Source organism: Pteropus alecto, unplaced genomic scaffold, assembly GCF_000325575.1.
Source record: "Pteropus alecto unplaced genomic scaffold, ASM32557v1 scaffold50, whole genome shotgun sequence".
Lineage (NCBI taxonomy): Eukaryota > Metazoa > Chordata > Mammalia > Chiroptera > Pteropodidae > Pteropus > Pteropus alecto.
The window spans coordinates 5920606-5940811 of record NW_006431918.1 but is presented as its reverse complement, the minus strand read 5'-3'; the positions used below and the strand labels follow the sequence as shown (position 1 = coordinate 5940811).

At 35.3% G+C, this 20206-nt stretch overlaps 1 protein-coding gene across 4 annotated transcripts in view; it reads left to right on the top strand.

The window, feature by feature from the left end:
• The window catches only part of MND1 (meiotic nuclear divisions 1), a 54926-nt gene that overhangs the window by 15660 nt on the left and 19060 nt on the right, over positions 1 to 20206 (top strand). For all 4 annotated transcript variants that reach the window (XM_015585138.2, XM_025042677.1, XM_006906256.2 and 1 more), the window contains one exon: positions 17840 to 17914. In XM_015585138.2, the coding sequence (XP_015440624.1) occupies positions 17840 to 17914 (75 nt within the window). The remainder of the gene's footprint in view (positions 1 to 17839; positions 17915 to 20206) is intronic.

Below are 20206 nucleotides of genomic sequence, written 5' to 3'. Positions count from 1 at the left end.
AGGGAAGAAAAATACCTTACGTAGTTAATTAACTTTTTATGAAAAGTTAATTAGCTATCTAAGATTTAAGGTCAATGCCAAATGTCATTGCTATGGGTCCTGATTGTTATATGAGTTCAGAGGATAGCAGGATTTTTATAAATCCATAGAGTTAAGGGAGTTAAGGGAGACGTCTTAGAAATTATTATTTTGAGCTGAAAATTGAGTAGATTTAGATGGATGGAGGAGATTCCCAAGGGGGACAGAAGGAGTCACACTGATGTTAACAATGGCAGCCAAAATTTATTGAGCACTTAGCCAGTAGAGTTTTCAGAATGTGTCTTGTCTTAGTCGTTTGGGCTGCTATAACGAAATACCACAGACAGGGTAGCTTATAAACAACCAAAATTTATTTCTCGCAGTTCTGGAGGCTGGTCAGGTAAGAGCCCTCTCCTGGGTCACAGACTTAGCGTATCCTCACCTGGTGGAAGGCGCTCGGCATCTCTCTGGAGCCTCTTTTATAAAAGCACCAAACCCACTCTTGAGGACTCCACTCTTGAGGACTCCACCCTTGACTTTGGCACCTCCCAAAGGCCCCCCCCTAGTAATACCATTACCGTTAGGGGTTAGGATTTTAACATGAATTTGGAGGAGGGGACACAAACATTCTGATCATAGCAGAGCTTTTACATGTTTTATACCATTTGATTCTTACAACTGCATGAGTTAGACATCAACTCCATTTTACATATGAGAAGACTGAAGCACCGACAGGTTAAATAGGTTGCCCAAGATGACACTATTAGTAGATGACAAAGCAAGATTAAATCCAGGCATTTGTACTCCATAGTCCTTGCTCATAACACAGATAAACAAAACTTTAAAGCAAATTACATTCAGTGAATAGTTGGTGACCATCTTGGAAAGAATGTGCAATATTTTGTTTTATAGTAATGGGAAAATAAGGTTAGAAATTAAATTGAAGCCATATTATGAGATGTTTTAGTGGTTGGTTGGATTTTATTATGTACATCAAGCTTCAAGGGGAAGTAGAAAATTTTCTTGCTAGAATATTTTTATGGGTTTTTTTTTTGTTTTGCTGATCTAATTGCTTTTAAAAAAGTAGATTTTAAGTTTAGAAAATAGTTTTATTAAATTCTGATATTAAGCAAAAACTTTTCCCCCCTCTATATGTGAGTAATGTATTATTATTAATGTTGCTGAGAATATAAGATGTAGTAATTTATTTCTGCGAAGCTGAAATAAATATTTAGGTTGGGTAGAAAAAAGTTGTTAAACTAGCTTCTCTAAATAGCTGTTACACAGATGTACTCCTGAAGCCTTTCCACATAAATTAGTAACTTTAATAGGCAAGAAAAGCTTTATGTGGAGATGATGAAAATGGTTCAAATCTGTATGTAAATAGTCACTATATTTAGATGATAGTAGAAGTAACCATTTTGGCTCAACAGAAAGTAGAAATGACCAGATCCTTTTCTCATGTTTTAGTTGTGAATTTTTATGTAGCTTAAAAATTATCTTGTGGGAACTCCCAAGTGAAATGGCATTTCTGTTTATCTTGAAGAATGCGTAGAACTTATTAAAGATCAAGATAACTGTTTTAAGAGTTTTGGCTGAAACTTGCTATGTGATAATGATTCCAGTGTGATAATGATTTGGGTGGGTGGGTGTGTACGCGCGCGCGTGCACGCACTGTTTCTGAATAATTTTTGTAAGGAAAAGCAGGACAGAATGTGTTAGGATAAACAGTTCTTCCTATCATCTTCTGGTTCTTCCTTTTTTTTTTTTTTACCCCTTTCAAATATCTTGGCCTTAAAAATGAAGGAGCAATCTTCACTTCAAGGAGATGACTTCCTCCATTTTACTGTGTCTTATATTGACAGATGTAGGATATGTCCTGTAATATGTACTTGACCAGGTAAAAGCAGTGTTATAACTATTGTGCTGGACGTGCTATTCACACTGTTACCTGACATTATGGGAAAAAACGGACCACTACTGATACTGATTACACATTTTTAAGCCTTTTTTCAAAAGGAATAGCATTTTCAATATGCTTTTGTTTTTGTGTTCTTGTCCCTGTCCATTCTTCACCCTAAGTATAACTCCAACTCTACCATACTGTGTACAGTTGTTAGTTTACTTGACCCCATCTCTTAGTTTGTTTCCTCAGTACCTAGCACAGTTCTTGGTATATGGCAGATATTTGACCGAGTAAATGGGAATTAAAGGAAACAAAGAATATGCAGTTAGTCTTCATGGTATCCATTTACTGATTCAGAGAATTTCATTAGTAGTTGCACCAAGTCTGTATAGCAGTTTTTAAGTGATTTTTTATTTAAAGGGTCAGAATTATGGAAATCAAATTCTTTATTTTGTTTTTCTTTTCTACTAAGGTCTTCCAGAATTCTTCATCCAAGTTCTGGTTTGCAACCCATTTATTACCAGGGGAAGATAATTTTGTGGACAGATTTTTCTAGAAGTTGGTTTACATTTTAACTGAGCTGAATTTCAGATACAGAGTCTTGGTTTCGGGAGATACTAATAGAGTCTCAGGATAATTTAAAGATTTATTTATTTTTTTTACCAGTTTTTAGAAATGAGTATATAGAATTCTTTATTACCAAAACTGAGTAAATAAAGAGTAAGTCCACTATTGGACAGTGTGGACAACTTGAAATGTTATTGAATAAAAATAGGCATTACCCCTACTGGAATTCTTTCAATTCAATACTTGTTCAGCGAATGCTTGCTATAGCAGGCATTGTGACCAATGAGAGGGACATAAAGATAAATTAGTAGTTCCTGCCCTCTAGGACCTCACCGTCTTGTGAGACACACATGTCAACATCATTGTGATATGGTATTATAGTTCAGTACGGACAACGATGGTTGTACAAAAGAGGGTGATAGTTAACTCTGCTGAGGAAAGGCTTTACAGTTAAGAAAGGAGACATTGAAGTTGGTTCTGGAAACATATGGGAGTTCATGTGAGAGTTAGGGAGAAAGGCATTATGGGTACAGAGACCAGTATGTTAGGCAGTATAGTATAGTAGTTTAAGAGATTGAGCTCTAGACCCAGACTCTAGATTCGAATTCAACTTCTTCCATTTACTAAAAAACCTCCTGTGCTTCTATTTTCTCATCTGTAAAATGGTTCTCATATTTCCTACTTCACAGGGTAGTTGCGACAATTAAATGTGTTCTATGTAGCTGCTTACGGCAATGACCAATACATAGTAAGCACTTTGGTTTTTGTTATATACAAACACCAGGTATGTAAGAGAATCTTGAGTTGTTTTGTACCACTCAATTGTGTGTGAGGGTAGAGCTAGATTTGTGGGCAGGTGCTGATAGTGAAGGGCTATATGTGTTTAAGTTGAAGGATTTCGAGTAGGGAAGTCAGTTAATAAGAGCCTTATTTTAGAAAGATGGTTCTGTTGGCAGTGTGGAGGAGTGTGCACTGAGAAATTGTCAGCTAGGAGATGATGAAGTCCTAAAACAAAACACTGTCCCTAGAACTGGAGATAATAGACTGGGAGAAGTTTAGGAAGTAGAATCTACAGTCAGTAGTGTACACTCTGAATCTATAAAGTTCATATTTTAAAATAAGCAAGAGTAATTTTTGTCCAAACATAGATTTCCCCTTTGTTGCCCGCCTTTTCGTGTGGATGGGGAACACATGCTGTCTGTCGATATTCCCTGAAAGTCAAGTTCAGGTAGCATAGATTATGACAATGATTAAAATTCATGCTTAATTATTCCTACATAATATATGATATTTCTAAGGCTGAATTAAAACAAAAAAAAAACCAAAAAAACAAAACAAGGTTTCTATAATCTAAGCTTCTAGACCAAGTACACAATAATTGGGAGGAAGCTAAGCAGTGCTATAGTGATTTATGCATCTATTCAACATTTATTATGTCTCTATGTGTCTCATGCTGTATTTCATGCTGGGGTTAAACACGGTTAAGATATCTCTGCCCTCAAAGAATGTCTGCCGTGGAAATAAGACACTCTGTAAAAGAAGTAAAGCATAGAAGTACACACTCTGCTGAGGAAGAGGGGATAAAAACTTCCCAGAAGAAAAGATTTTTGAGATGAGTCTTAATAGATATATGTCTCTGGTTCATGGACAGGTTGGAGTTTGTTAGAGGAGTAAAAAGAGCCAGCCAGGCACAGCATGTAAAAACACTAAGACATAAAATGGGTGGCATTCAGGAAGCTGTGAACAGTTTGATAGAAGTGGTGTGGAGGGTTGCAGAGTGGGTAACAGCAGGTTATTAAGCTGACCAGTGGTAGGAGCTAGGTCATTGAGCCTTGCAGCCAGGCTGAGGAATCTGGACTTTATTATTCAGGATTGGGAAACCATCCAGTGGGCTTTAAAGATAACTACCATAGCAGATGAGTGAAAGTGAACTGGAGACAAGGACACTAATGAAAAATTCTGAGCCAGAGATGTCTAAACCAAGATGGTGGCAGTGGGGATGGAGAGGAAAGGAGATATTTGAAAGATACCAATATGTAGAATCAACAGAGATTCGAAACCAACTGGATGTGGAGAGAAGGGAGAGAAAAAAAAGAAAAAGATAGCTACCAGGATTCTGGTTTGGGTGACTATGTGGAGAGTCTAGAAGACACAGAGGAGCTGGATTGGGTAATAAACTGAGTTTTGAACATACTGAATATGAGCTGCCTGTCAGCCATTCAGGTTGAGATGCCCAGTAGGTAGCTGAATACACGGGTGCGGAGCTCAGTGCAGAGGTGTAGACAGGAGATTAAAACTGGGACACCAAAAGTAGGAGTAGATGAGACTTCCCAGGAAGAGTGTGCAGAGTGCTCTTTTTGCTGCATCTACTGCGAGGATGGAGACCATTCCCAGCAATCAGACTGTCAGCATTCCAGAAAATACGGACTCACTCTGAAGGGACACTCAGTTATTGTGAAGGGCCCCAGAGGCACCCTGTGGAGGGGCTCCAATCACATCAGTGTTGAACTCAGTCTCCATGGAAAGAAGAGGCTCCAGGTTGACAAATGGTGGGGAAATTGAAAGGAGCTGGCTACTGTTCGCACTGTCTGTCGTCATGTACAGATCATGATCAAGGGTGTTACAGTGGCTTCAGTTAGATGAGGTCTGTGTACGCTCGCTTCCCCACCCATGTTATTATTCAGGAGAATGGTTCTCGTCGAAATATGAAATTTCTTGGGTGAAAAATAAATCTGCAGGGTTCACATAAGGTCAGGTGTTGATTGTTTAGTATCTCCAGCCCAGAAGGATGAGTTAATTCTTGAAGAGAATGACGTTGAACTTGTATCAAATTCAGCTGCTTTGATTCAGTAAGCCACAAAACTTGAAAACAAGAATAGCAGAAATTTTTTGATGGTATCTGTTTCTGAAAAAGGAACAATTCAGCAGACCGATGAATAAGATCAAACTTGTCCAGCTACAGAAACACCAAGACGTTAGATGATTTCTCAGACTCATTTGTGATATTTTAAAGATGCAATAATGGTTATATATTGAAAAAAAAAGAATGTGCAGAGCAGGAAGGGAAAGGGACTGAGGACAGAACGCAGGGGCCAACCCTGGGGATCTCTAGTATGTCAAGGGTAGTTTCTTGTATTTGAGTTATTTTTCCTTATTTCAAAATTTTTTAACAAAAAAATCATTAAAATGGAGTAGCATAGGCTAGCTGAAATCCGATAAATGGCAGTTCTTCTAAATGGTAGTTCTTCAAAAATGAGACTCTAGAGGAAAGGATAAATTAATCCTTTACAATTCAGGAGTGTTGTTTTAAAGCCTGGATTTACATCAGTGAAGTATGTTAGCACTGGTTATTTCACATTAATTTTGAAAAGTTCTTATTGGTGTTATTCATATATCTTATACATTGTGAATCTGAGTTGACCCATTTTCATGAGGTGAGAGATTAATTTTCCAAGGAACACACTTTGGGAAGTGGTACCTAACTTTATGGTCTTTTTTCAGCAAATAAAACTATTTTACTACCTTGGACTACTTTCCTATCCCAGAGCTGTATATTCTGTGTTGCTACTGGAAATAGTCTTACCAGTTGGCAAACCACATCCCAATGTGTTCAGAGCTCTACTGATTAAGTATACCTGTGTGGAATCTCTCCAGGAGCCCCAGCCCATAATTCCTTACCTTAACAACTGCCTCATTGCAAGGCATTGATGTGTGGAGTCAGCTTTCTACTAGTGTTATGTGGAGTGTCTGCTTGATGGATTATCCATCTGTTCTCTCTACCCATTTGGCATTCTTTAGATTTGTATCTCTTACATGACATTAGCAAGTGAGAACTTTTCAAGCCACAAAACCTACATATTGTAGTATTTATAATATTGACATTTGCATTTTTCTATAATAAATGTAAAAGGTATTCACTGAAAAAAAATAAAAAAGTAAAATATTTGCAATGCCATCATTTAAAACTAATTACTGTTGATATTTTGATATATATTCTATATGCATGAAACAGGACATTTTCAGCCACAAATAACAGAAAAGTAGATCCATGTTGACTTAAATAATAGGGTTTCTTTACCTTATGTAAGAATTTTGAGGTGTGGGCTCTTTGAGGATTGATTGGTTAACCTTACCATAAATTGCGATCAGAGGTCTGGACTGGCTTCTCTGACATTTTTTGGCTTTCCCTTTTTGGATGCAAGTAGCTACCACAGCTACTATGTCTACTCTTGACAATGTCCAAAGCAAGAAGAAAGATGAACTTTCTTGTACATCTCTCCCTATCCAGGAGGAAAATCTCAGAATACCCCCTTTCTCAAGTTGGCTTCCTTTTATGTCTTATTGGCCAGGTCTGAAGTATGTACTCATGCTGAAAAGGTAAGCCATCACAGTTCACTCTCTCTGAGGGTGAAGAACCTATTCTCTGAGCACGTTGCCAACCCTACTGAAAAAGAGTTGTAATTGTGTTGCAAAGAAAGGCTTTAGAGAGGCAAGTAACAGAATTTGCAGAATTTTATCTATTTGTGCTTAAAAGTCTTGTCTTTTAAATTGAACGTTTTTATTACTTCTCTCCATTATCTCTGATAATCAAGAGTTAAATATATGTTCATTGAGATTGAGTGACTTAAAAATTGTGGGTGAGTGGTGAATAGGGGAAGTATATAACTTTTTATTGGTAAATACTTTAAAATAATACAAAATTTTAATAGTTAATATTACAACTGTGAGACGTGCATGAATTTTTACGATAGGACTTAAGAGATTTGTTTTTTATATTTGTTTGTTTTCCTTCTGTATACGGTAGCTTTGGGTTAGGCTTCTAAACCTTCCCTCAGGAATTATTATCCTTTGCTATTTGGAAAAACTTCCTGGGTGAGTTTCAGAAGCCTGACTCTAGAGCTGTAGAATTCTCTATACCATAACCAAAACACTCTTCTGTTTCACATGAGTTACAGTTTTCTGAGAGCCATTCTTCATTCATATTATTTTCTCTCCACATCAGCCAACCTGATAAAGATTTACTCCACAAACTGGACCTACAATTTTGATGTGCTGCCACCAGGTGGTGGCAGTGTCAAGTCATATGCATCCTTAATTTCCTGGGATAGCCCTAATTGTAATTTGGCCTATTTTTCCCTCAAAAAGTATATCAATATTTTAAACATTTTAATATGTCAGTGGCTGCCTTATGTATTTTGAAGTTTCACAAAAATAGCACTGTTGTGTGCTTTTTTTGTTTAAAGTATGGTTCTTACTTGACCAAAGACATGGTTCATACTTTTAGGCCTGCATTTCATGATTCAAATATAGGTTTTTTTCCAGGTACCCTAATATTTATATTTATTTATAACCATAAATTTCCTACACTATAACTCTTTTTGAAAAATAGCTTTCAATTAGAAGTAAAATAATCTCAATTTAAAATTTTGTTAATTATTATATTTTTTTAAACCTATCTGCAGTTCACTTTTTCGATTAATTTTAACAAACTTGCCACAGGTCTTTGTTTGAATACTCTCAACTCTTGAGTTAGTTTACCATCCGAATGTGTTAGGTTGCTCTCTTCACTCTGCTAAAGCTATTTAGGCTATGGAAGAGAAGGGGCTAGCTTGTCTTTCTAATACTTTGAAATCCAAGTTTTCTTGAATCCTTTTTGCCATAAGAGGCAGAGGCAGAAATAGAAAAAGAAGAAAGAGCATTATTCTCTTAAAAAGAGAAAAAAGCCTTTATGGGCAAGTACTCTAATTACTTTCTCAGCACTATTGACTCTTTATGACTTTTTCTTTATAAATTTAATGTGGAGTTTATTATAACCTGGCCTAAATAGAAATTTAAAGCTTGAAATTTAAAAACTTAAATTAATTCCATTCAAGTTAAATAGAAATTTGAGCTTAAGCACTTTAACTGATACTTTTGAGCAAATAATTTATTGTATTTTAGATTGGTGGCTTCTAATGAAACTAAATTACTTAAACTGAATGACTTACTGGATCAAACATTTTAAACAGTATTTAAGCAACATTTTTATTAGAAATTTCAATGGTGGAAAATCTTAATTCTCCTAAGAAATTTTTGAAAACATTAAGAATAAAATGTGAGCATATTATTTTCCAATGCTTTTGAAAGACAGTAGGAAAATAAGCAACTCCTTATGTAAAAATAATTTCAGCATCTATGTAGCTTTACTGGTAGATTCTGTTAGTTATTATAATATATAAAAGTAAAGAACTGATCAGTAATCCTAGAGTTTGTTGGGTATATGAGTGTCCCCATGGACCACATGTGAGCCACACTCAGAAATCAGAGAACAAGAGCCCACCTGGAGCTATGTTAAATTCTGTCTCTGAGGACATTGAAACCTAACACTGAGAGTCTGTGGAATGAACCTCTGAAAATCCAGGCTGGAAAGGAGTGGTGGCAAGCCGGAGAAGGGGAATGGGAGGGACGGAACACGGTGTAGCCCCCAGAGGAATAGAATGTGTCTTCTGCATCATGCAGATTATAGTTAGAGGAACCCCGCAGGGAAACCTTCAAAGAACCCAGGAGCTCAGCTGTGCAGAGATTCAGCTGAAACATCCATCAGGCCCTGAGAGCACTGAGGCATCTTAACAGCAGTACCTAAGTATAATATTTCCTATTTCCTTTGCTGTTCTCTCTCCCCATCTCCCAGCCTTGGTAAGGATGCAGGTCAGGAAGCAGAAACTGCAGTCAGTGGGCTGGAGGGAGAATAGAAACTCGAGACCGGGAAAGAGAAAAGGACAATATGCCCTCTCTAGCAAAAGACCCATTGGCTGCCAGCTGTTGCTGAAAAGAGGAGAAGTCTTACTTTTAAATCAAGATTTGAGTGTTGCTTTTTATATTAGACATTCTAATTTCTGAATCAAAGCTTTGCTTGACAACTTAAAATAATCGTAGATCTTGATTAAGAGTAGTCAAAAAAATCACGAGACTTCTAGCTGTCCAGGGGCAGGAGAAGTACTACCCTCACTGGTCTGTTTTTAAAATGGCAGTTGAGGAGAGGAATTAAATCATTTCTATGGTTTTACTCTGTAAGGACAGTGCAAAATATGTATGGGTTATTTCTTGACACAAAAATATCAATACAAATCTGCTCATTTTTATACTTAATTCTAAATCTCCCCTTGATTAATTTTTTTTTCTTATTAAAGAAACCATTGTCATTCCAAATAATTTTAAGTTTGCCTTTCCAAGTGGATTTTGGGTTTCCTCAGGTAGATGGGTTTTTTCAGGTAGATGGGTTTCTTAACAGAGATTTCCTACCTAGGACATATTCTTGGCCCACAGTGCTGACAGACATGGTAATTCTTATTTATTTTCACTAGAGTCTGGGGTCCTGTTACTAAGAAAGAATAAACAATTAGTAGCCTCTGCTGCTTAGCCTTGTCTCTGAGTTTGTCATGCTAGAACTAAGTTCCCGTGTCTGGAGAGTCTATAATCCTCCATAACTTTGTGTCTAAGTTCCTTCACTGCATCAATTGGATTTTGCATGTCTTTGGCTTTCAAAATATCTGAATAACTTCTACTTGGATTCTGCCTAAGACTTTGTGTTATACAGCACGAAAATTTCTAAGTTTGTTCTCTTAACATTTTAAAACTTATTTTGGACTTTCTTTTTCTATATCTTCCATATCTCTAAACTACTTTTAATATTTTTATCACTTCCTAGAAATTAAAAATAGTTCAGTTTCAAATAATTGTTTTAAATAGTTTTTTTAAATCTTCTCGCTATTTCTTTCTTGTAATTTCTTTAGTTTTCTGTGTCTCCTTTTATTTAATCTTATTGAACATATTTCTGATATTTCTAGTTAAAGGAATGCTAATCTCGTTCGTCACGCACTGCTCTGACTTTTAACAGTTCGTTTCTTCATGTTGTAAGTTTTGATGATGGGGATCTTATCGTTAGCAGGTATTATGTATGATTTTCTTGAGTTCTTTGAGTGGCTTCACCTTCCCTTTATGTTGCTTTCTTAATGAGATTCTCACACTTTTCCTGTGTCCATTATTTAGGATCCCGATGTATTGTTCTCATTTCCAGGTTCTTAAATGTGTTCCACAGGGTTAGATTGCTGGAAATTCGATCTCCTGGCTAACTGGAGTGTTAATCTGCTATACATTTCCTAGCTTCACAGAGTGTTATCTTTTAATGAGCACTATCTTATAGCATGAGGGAAAATAATTTAATTCAGAAATATTCAACAAACATTCAGTGTTCACTATATGCTTTAAATTATTTTTTACAGTATTAATTTAGTGAAAAGATCTGAGCCAATAGTATAACTGTGTGTATAGTGGACACTCCATAAATGCTCATTGAATGAAGAGCCTTCATAGCATGTATTACTTTATTCCACTCGTATTCTTGGAGACTTATTTCTGTAACCCAATACAGGGAAATAAGAATGTTTTAAATGTTATTTCTTCCAAAATATTTCACAGCTTTCCTTGATGGCCAGCACTGTATGAAATAGATTATTGTTAAAGCTTTATCCGTTGTAATAGTTAAAATATATTCTGTGGTAATGGCAGAAAACCCAAGTTTACTTGGTATAAATAATAAAGATGAAATTGATTTAATTGCTCATTCAAATTAACAATTTTCAAAAGTAGAGCATTTGTCAGGCATCATTTAATCAAGATTCTGACTCTGTTTTTCTGCATTTGTCTTGATTTTGCCTTTTTTGTGATGTTCATGTCCTCACGTTGACTTTCTTCATGGTTTTAAGATGGCTGCCAGCAGTAATTTGGGCTGTTTGCTTCTTGTAGCTATGTAGTTTAAATCTCCAGAGGGCAGGAGAGAGTTGTTTTCTACAACCATTGAACAAAATTCTTTGACTCTATTCTGATTCAGTAACACTTGAAATCAGTCACTGTGGCAAAGAGCATTCCATACATCGATAGACTTGAGCCTGGAGTCATTGCCTATCTCTCACTAGCACCCAAAACAGTGTTAAACTCTGATGAGAAATGAGCAAGACATACATGAAGAAAACTACCAAACTCTACTGAAGTATATGAAAGAACTTAAATAAATGGAGCAACATATTAATGAATGAGAGATCTCAACTATAAAAATGTCAGTTTATGTCTATATAGCTAATGTTATGGTAACCAAAATCCCAGATTTTTATGGATGATTCCCAAGTTCATATGGTAGAGGAACTGCAAAAAGGACCAAGAAAGTATTAAAAAGGAATAACAATGGGGTAAGATTTTTGCTATCAGATATCAAAACAATACAATGTTAGAGTAATTAAAACTTGCTATTCATGTGAGAATATACAAACAAATAAGAGGAACAGTATGGAAAAGCCGTAAGCAGGCTCATGTATACTTATTTACTTTATGATAAAGATGCCATACATCTTTATCAATTCAGTGGAGAAAAGACAGGCTGACTGTTCAATGAATTGCAGGGATAATTGGATATCCATTGAAATGAATTAAATTAGAGCCTTACCTCATACCATTTCCAAAATTATTTAAAATCAAAAGATCAAAAGAATACAAATAATAGAAGGAAACTGTACAGTATTAGTTTGAGAGGCTTTCCTAAGCAAGATGCAGAATCTGGAAGCCAAAAGATTGATTCATTTGCATAAACACTAAAACTTGTACATTGAAAGTCAACATTAAAAGTTAAACATCTATAACCAAATATATATGTCTACTACATATAAATAGCTTCTAAAAGTATAAGAGAAAAGGGTAGACAATGTGATAACGGTCAAAAGATGTTAAAGTCATTGAAAAATACACATAATCAATAGATATATGAAAAGATATTAAATCTCAATAATCAAAAACATACAAATTAGAACAATAATGGAATGTCATTTTTCAGCCATCAGAGATTATCAGTCTTTTAAACTATTACCAATACCCACTTTTGGGAAACACGCAGGAAATAACCCTGTTATATACTGTTGGTGAAAGGCAAAATGAGTAAAAGTTAAACATTTATACCCATTAGATTAGGATGGCTGTTATAAAAAAGAAAGAAAAATTATAAATAACAGTGTTGGAGAAATCGAACCCTTGCATATTGCTGGTGGGAATGTAAAATGGTGAAGCTGCTGTGGAAAAACAGTATGGTAGTTCCTAAAAAAGTTGTACATAGAATGAAACCATATGATCCCGCAATTCTGCTGTGAGGTATATACCCAAAAGAATTGAAATCAGGGAAGGGATTCAGACATTTGTATACCAGTGTTCATATTAGCGTTAGTAACAGCAGCTGAAAAGCAGAAACAACCTAATGTCCATCAACACATGAATGGATTTAAAAAAAAAAAAAACATGGTATATACTGACAGTGGACTATTTATTATTCAGCCATAAAAAGGAATGAAATTAGGATAAATGCCATACGACATGGGCAGACCTTGAAAATGTTATGCTAAGTGAAATAAGCCAGACACAAAAAGACAAATATTGTATGATTCGACTTATATGAAGTATTTAGAACAGGCAGACTCATAAAGGCAGAAGTAGAATCAAGGTCTCCAGCAGCTGCATGGGGAGAGCAATGGGCAGCTGTAGTGGGCACAGAGTTTCTGTTTGGGCTGATGAAACGGTTCTGGAAATGGGTAATGGTGATGGGTGCACAACATTGTGACTGTACTTAATACCACTGACGTATACACTTAAAAAATGGCTAAAACGATCAATTTCGATATGTGTATTGTTATAAAATGCACTAAAGAAAAAGTTAAATGTTTATATCCTTTGATCTAGCAATTTTGCTCATAATCTACCTTACAGAAAGACTTTCACATGTACACAGAGATTTATGTCAAATGATGGGAGTGTTGGAGCTTTGCAGTAATGAAAACCTGGACATTAATAAAATAGCTATTGATAAATGAGTGGAGTAATAAAGTAATAGTATGACATTAAAAAAAAAGGATGAGCACAACACCAAATCCTGGCAAGGATGTGAAGCAACAAGAATTCTCATTTATTGCTCATGGGAATGTGAAATGGTACAGTCACTTTGGAAGACAGTTGGCAGCTTCTTACAAAACTAAACATACTCTTATCATGTGATCCACTGATTGTGCCTCTTGTGATTTACCCAAATGAGTGGAAAACTTAGGTGCATACAGATGTTCACAGCCGCTTAATTTGTAATTGCCAAAACTTGAAAGGTGTTCTTCAATAGGTAAATGCCTAAATAAACTGTGGTACATTCAGACAATGGAATATTATTCATTGATAAAAAGAATGAGGCTATCAAGCTTTGAAAAGACATGGAGGAACCTTAAATGCATATTACTAAGTGGAGGAAGCTAGTTTGAAAAGGTACGATTCCAGCTGTATACCATGCTAGAAAGTAAAATATGCCAGAGGTCGGGGGAGGCAGGGGTGAACAGGCAGAGCACAGAGGATTTTTAGGACAGTGAAAGGACTCTGATACCGTAACGATGAATACATGTCATTATACATTTGTCACAGCCCATAGAATGTACACCACCAAGAGTGAACCCTAATGCAAACTGTGGAGTTCGGTTGAAAATGATGTGTCAATGTAGGTTCATCAGTTGCAACAAATGTACCACTCTGGAGGGGTTTTGGTAGTGGAGGACCCCGTGTGTATACAGGAATATAACCCCACGTGGGAGCTCTCTATACCTTCAACCCAATTTTGCTATGAACCTAAAGCTGCTCTAAAAAATAAAATGTATTAAAAAAAATAGTCTTACATACATAATTGGCATGGAACTTTCTCTGGAAAGAATAAGTTGCAGAACATTATGTAAAGGATAATCCCATGTGTTTTAAAATGTTCTCTCTGTTGATCTATATCTGAATATAAAGCAAAGGAACAAGATAAGCAGGATGCCCACTAGACTTTACAGGGTCACCTCTGGGGAGGGGATTTTGGGGATGGTGCAGGTGAAGAGAAAAAGGGGACTTTGTTTAAATACTTCCGTGTTGTTTGAGTCTTTTAAAACAATGTGCTCATTTTAACCTCTTGAGAATACATTTATATATTACTTATAATTGGAAAATAATTTTTTAAATAATGGTTATATATGCTCATTATATAGAAAATTTTAAAGTATGTTCCACAATACAGAGATAACCATGTTTTAAATTTTGTGCATTTTCTTGCAGTTTTTTTCTTTTTGATCTTAGGCTCTCAAATGTATCAACAGTTTTGTTTCTACTTTTTAAAAACTATTCTCTGAGTATTTTACAGTATCATTAAAAATTCTTCTAAAACATTTCCTTTGGCTATATAATTATGACACATCCATACCACGAAATACTGATTAACATTTCTCTACTGTTAAGACAATGACATGGCTCCCATCTTTAGAGATATATATATCTCTTTATAGTGATTATTTCCTTATATAATTGATTGCTAAATGGAATATTGCCTTAAAACATAAATTTTAAAGTTTTGGATACTCTTACGACTTTTTAAACATGCAAAATTTTAAAGTAAATGATACTACATTTTTTTTTAAAGGAAAAACAGAAGACATGGTACCTATTTCTCCATAACGTTTTGTACGTGGATTTCACTAAAGCAGTCGACCGGTCTGGATTCTCTTGCTGTTGCCTCTTTTCCCCATTCTCTGTTCTTTGACATTCTTTCCCACCTATGAAAACCTCTATATTTCTTCACTAATGCTTTGAAAAAAATTTTTTTCTTTAATTTCTGAAAGGAGCAAATCAGAATTCCAAAGCGGCCAGCTTGAATCAGTCTTTCTGTTCTTCTTATGAATAGGCAGTTCCTCCAGGCAGTGAATTAGCTCTTTAGAAAACATGGGCTTTATGTTTCTCAACCCTGAGTGTCTGTAGAGGTGGCCTGGAATGCATTAAAGAGAAGTATTGTGTCAGATCCTCCAATCTAAAACCGAAATCCTGTTCTTACTAATTTTAAGTAGTTTTTGTTTTTGCTGCTGCTGCTGTTTTATTCTGAGTTACTAGATTTTTAAAAAATATTATATGCTTTAGTGAAAGTTGGAAATGGGTTTGTTACAGTATATAGTTGGTTCTTGCTTTATGTTATAGAAATGTGTCTGGAGAGTTTGCTGTTTAAAGGAATCCCATGGTGAATACCTTTCCTGAATCTAGAGTTATCACCCCTTTTTCAATTTTTGTAAATGTGGACTTTTATGTTTCTTCTAGCGACAGAAATACTAAGTTATTTTGTTTCAAGGTCAGGCTATAATATTTAACAGTAATTCATCTTTGCTGATGAACTAGATAATACTCTCTCATAGTAATATCTTGTGTGTTTTAGTTGGGTTTGTTGCCACAAGAAAACAGGTTTTGTTTAGATCAGTACTTCTCAAAACTGTGATGCCCCCAACTAGAAAAAGCAGAATCATCATCAACTGGAAGCATGTTAGAAATGCAGATTATTAGACTCCACCCCAGGCCTACTATTCAGAAACTGAGAGGTGAAGCCCAGAAACCTGTATTTTAACAAGCCCTTCAGTGATTCTGATATATGCTAAAGTTTGAGAACTACTGAATTAGATAATAGCTATACAGTGGCTAAAAATATCAGCTCTTATCACTAGTGGCCTGGGTTTGGTTTAATTCCAAGGTAGGAACTATAGCAATATCTCTTCTAGGAGGTGTGTCGATGAAAAACTGATAGCAAGGGCCGACTTACAAGAGTTGCTTTCATTGTTTCCAGTAGTTGAGATTTTAAGAATGAGCAGAGAGCCAAGAACCAACCCTTCCCTATTGAGCTGAACCAAACTGTTTCAGTACTTAGGATAATTAGCAGAAACTTCTCATTTGATAACATCGTTTAGATTGGCCTCCTTCCATTGCCAAGATACTAAAAATGACATGAAATCACATTTAAAATACCTAAGATTATTTTCAGAATTAAGGAATTGCTGAATTAGCTCTTTCAGATGCTTTTGTTAGTAATTAAAAGCAGACATTCAATACCTTTATGACAATTCGTTAATATCATTGATATATATCTGTTAATTATTGGCTTATTTTTATATAAATATTAACTTTTTGGATAATATCTACCTATCTGGTTATTTAAAAAATATTTTTAATGGAAAAATGTTATGCTAATATGTATGTGTATTTTTTCATTGGAAAATTTTCTATTCCTGAATATAAATGTCACATGCATTTTTTAATTATTTCAAGTGGATTCTTCAGGGTAGAATATTAACTTTGTAAACATGGTATTATTTTATGCATGGGAACCCTTGTTTTAAAGAACTAGATATCCTTGCTAAATTTAGGGCTTTAGAGCTCATTTTGGCTCTTAAATCTAGAGAAGATTTTTGGTTTTTAACTTAGGAAGATAATTAATCTCAAGAAGAGGTATAACTGGTTTGGTGGTGGTGTCTTGGCACTGCGAGGATCTCATTCGTGCTATGGATTAGAATCAGTGATGAGAGAAGCATTAGAAGAAAGCTGACGACGTTCCCTTTCTGCATACTGAGAAGTGGAAGATTTCCTAAAGCTAGGGTCACGCTACCAACTTTTGAAGATACTATTTGTGATTTTTAAGCAAAAAAAAAGGCATCTACATATTATTCACCCTCTACATATTAATAGGTCATATTGTGAGAGAGAAGTTTCACAATAGAAAGAAAGCATTCTTCCAATCATTAATTATTTTCTAAATGTTTGTAACTCAAGAATGAGGGAAGAGTAGAATTTATTTTAAGAAAGCCCTTACCCAATCAAATGAGTCTGAAATTTCTGGCTAGTTTATAGCCAAAGATGTGGTGGACAATTTCTTGTGGTTACTTATTTAGTCGGGCCCAGGCGAGATTAAAAAAATTAAGAAGGGAGGGCAATGTTCTGAGATTAACCAGCCCAGCCACATGCTAATGAATAGTCTATATCCGTGGCCTCTTTAGGCTGGTATTATTTAATCCATTTCCACATATGATTTATTAGTTTCTAAGCTTAGTAAAATGCTTAAAATGATCACTTTTAAGGTGCATAAAATATACATAAAATTGGCCACAAGCTAATAAAAAATTTTCCTTCTCTGAGAACTTAGTATATAAAGTATCAATTCCTCGTAAAATACCTTATTTAAGAATAATAAGTGATGTATTTATTTTTGACTCAGTGAAACAGGTCACGATACTACAAGTATATAAGAAACAGTCTAGGGTGTTTTGAAAAGATTAGTCAGAAGCAAAATGAAATTTGAAGAGAATTTACATTGAACACATTTTGAATATTCAAGTTCAAGTTTTAAATAATATACCTCAAGTTATTTGGGCTGAAGATACATCTCGTTTTGTCTTTTGATTCATAAACTTCGTGGTTAGCAAGTTCATCTTAGCAAGCCATTTTATTTGTTTTCCCTAGATATCTGAGGGAAACCAAAAGCACACAAACCTACAAAAAAGCATCGAGAAAGCTAAAATTGGCCGACATGCAACGGTAAGTTTGTGTCTGTGGATTCTTTAATAATGTCAATTCTAAATTCGAAAATAAAGACTCCTCCTGTGAGGAGTATGTCATTCCTACCAGAAGAGAAGTGAGTCACAGCAAAGGACATGAATGTTCGACTTGGTGGAATTCACTAATTGTGAGTCTAGATTTATTATTATTATATTGTATATGGCAGCATAGTGTGGAAGCATAAACTCTGGTGCCAGACTGCCTGGGTTTGAAAGTCTCCTAAACTCTCTGTTCTCAGTTTTCTCAGTTGTAAAATGAGGAATAATAAAATCTACCTCATCAGATTATTGTGTAGATTACAGTATTATTGGCAAAGCACTTAGAAGAGAACCTGGCACAAGACAGGCCCTATGTAAGTCTTGGCACAGAACAAATTGAAGGCTATCACTGTGGTATCCTTGTGGCCTTGTAATACTTCTAAATTATTTAAATGAATATTGACCTATTTTCAAAAGTGCAGTGTTCTCTAAAGTGTTATGTTAGGGGTTTTTAAAAATCACTTTACGTTCTAGTTCCATCATTATCTTAGCTATGGATTTATGGCTTGAGAAAATATTGAAGATCAACATGAACCACAAAGCATTCCATCTAGGCCTCTATTTGTACCACTTGATTGTGAAAGAGACACAAAGACTTGTCACATTATAGAAAAGAATACGTCATAGGTTTACAGTGGCTTTATGATTTTCAGTTATTTCACATACCTTTCATGCGAATAGTCAGCGTAGTTACAGATAGGAATTGAAGAATGGTGATTTCTGAAGAATATTTAAGGGAAGGTAAGTTCTGGACATAATCTGAAGCTATTTTATTTCTTCAGTTGATCCTTTTCTTTAACATCGGCAATAACTTATAGAAGCACCTTCAGCTAATGGTGACATACCTATGCCCTCAAGTTGTCAGCCAGTCTGCTGAGTGCTACCTAGCCCACTGGAACCATTGCAACTAGGGAAAAACTGAGCAAACCAAGTTGTTGCCTGCAGCTATCACAAGAGTGTGGTAGTTCAGAAAGACTCCTGAGAAAGATGAACTCTTTGTGTTCATCCTGAGCTCACCATCAGGATTTTCAGAAATACATAGCCCCTGTCTCCTGAATATTATTTATGGTGGTGATGTTGACAATGATGATGAAGAAATAGCTAACATGACTCTGCTGCTTACTATGAGCCGGGCAGGTACTGTCATAAACACGTTTTATATATTTATTGAATTCTGCCAACAGTCCAAGGAGGTAGCTACTTTTTGAGTTGCTGAAGGCATGAAAAGGTTAAGTAATTTGACAAAGATCTCAGTGCCAACAACATTCTGAGGTGGCTCCCATTTCAGGGTGTCTGGAGAACTGCCATTGCATCACACGGGTATTCACTTGTTTCTCTCTGCCTTCATTGGCTTTTTCTTTTCTCATTTTTCATTGTGGAGCATGTATATAATTTGGGTATGGATGGCAAATAATGACCATCTTATATTATAGTTATTTTAAAATCTCTCCTGAGCTGTGCTAATATGGTATACACTCATCATATATGGTATTTATGTTTAAATTAAAATTAAACGATGTAATTCAGTTTCTCAGTACCAATAGCCACATTTCATGTACTCGGTAGACACGTGCGGCTAATGCTTTCTGTATTTGAGAGCACAGATCTAGAATATTTCTATCATTGCAGAGTCCTGTTGGACTATGCTGCTTCAGAGCATGCTGCTCTGTACATGCGTTCTTTTGTACAAATTGTAACTGACAAAGAGCTTTCTTCGCCTTGGAACCAAAGAGAACAGCTAAAGGAAAAAAACAAAAATTCAAGTACAAAAACACAAGCTAGCAGGTGTTATTAGGCAGTGTGAACTACTTGATTTTGCCTCAGACATCCTATAATTCTGTACTATAACCTTTGCCAGTGTTTGATTTTTCATTTGGATTTAATTTTCAGGTTTCACACATATGAATTGAATATATTGAATATAGCACTGTAACTTCTACCTGTTAGAACTATGGCTGGAAATTTCACATGCCATTTATTGGTCATAGTATTTAAAAGCTGTATTCTGATTTAGCTTTAAAGGAAAGTGATAGACCACAAGCTACTATTCTGTTCTTTCTAATATCTTTAAATATTTCTAAAGGTTATCCTTAAAAGTTGAAAAATTATCTAGAACACTTAGAGAAAATTATATGATGATTGATGTTATCATAAATATGACATATATAAAGAGACAATATTGTGAAACTACCTAAGAGGCAGTATAATTTTTTTGCTAATGTATGATGCCATA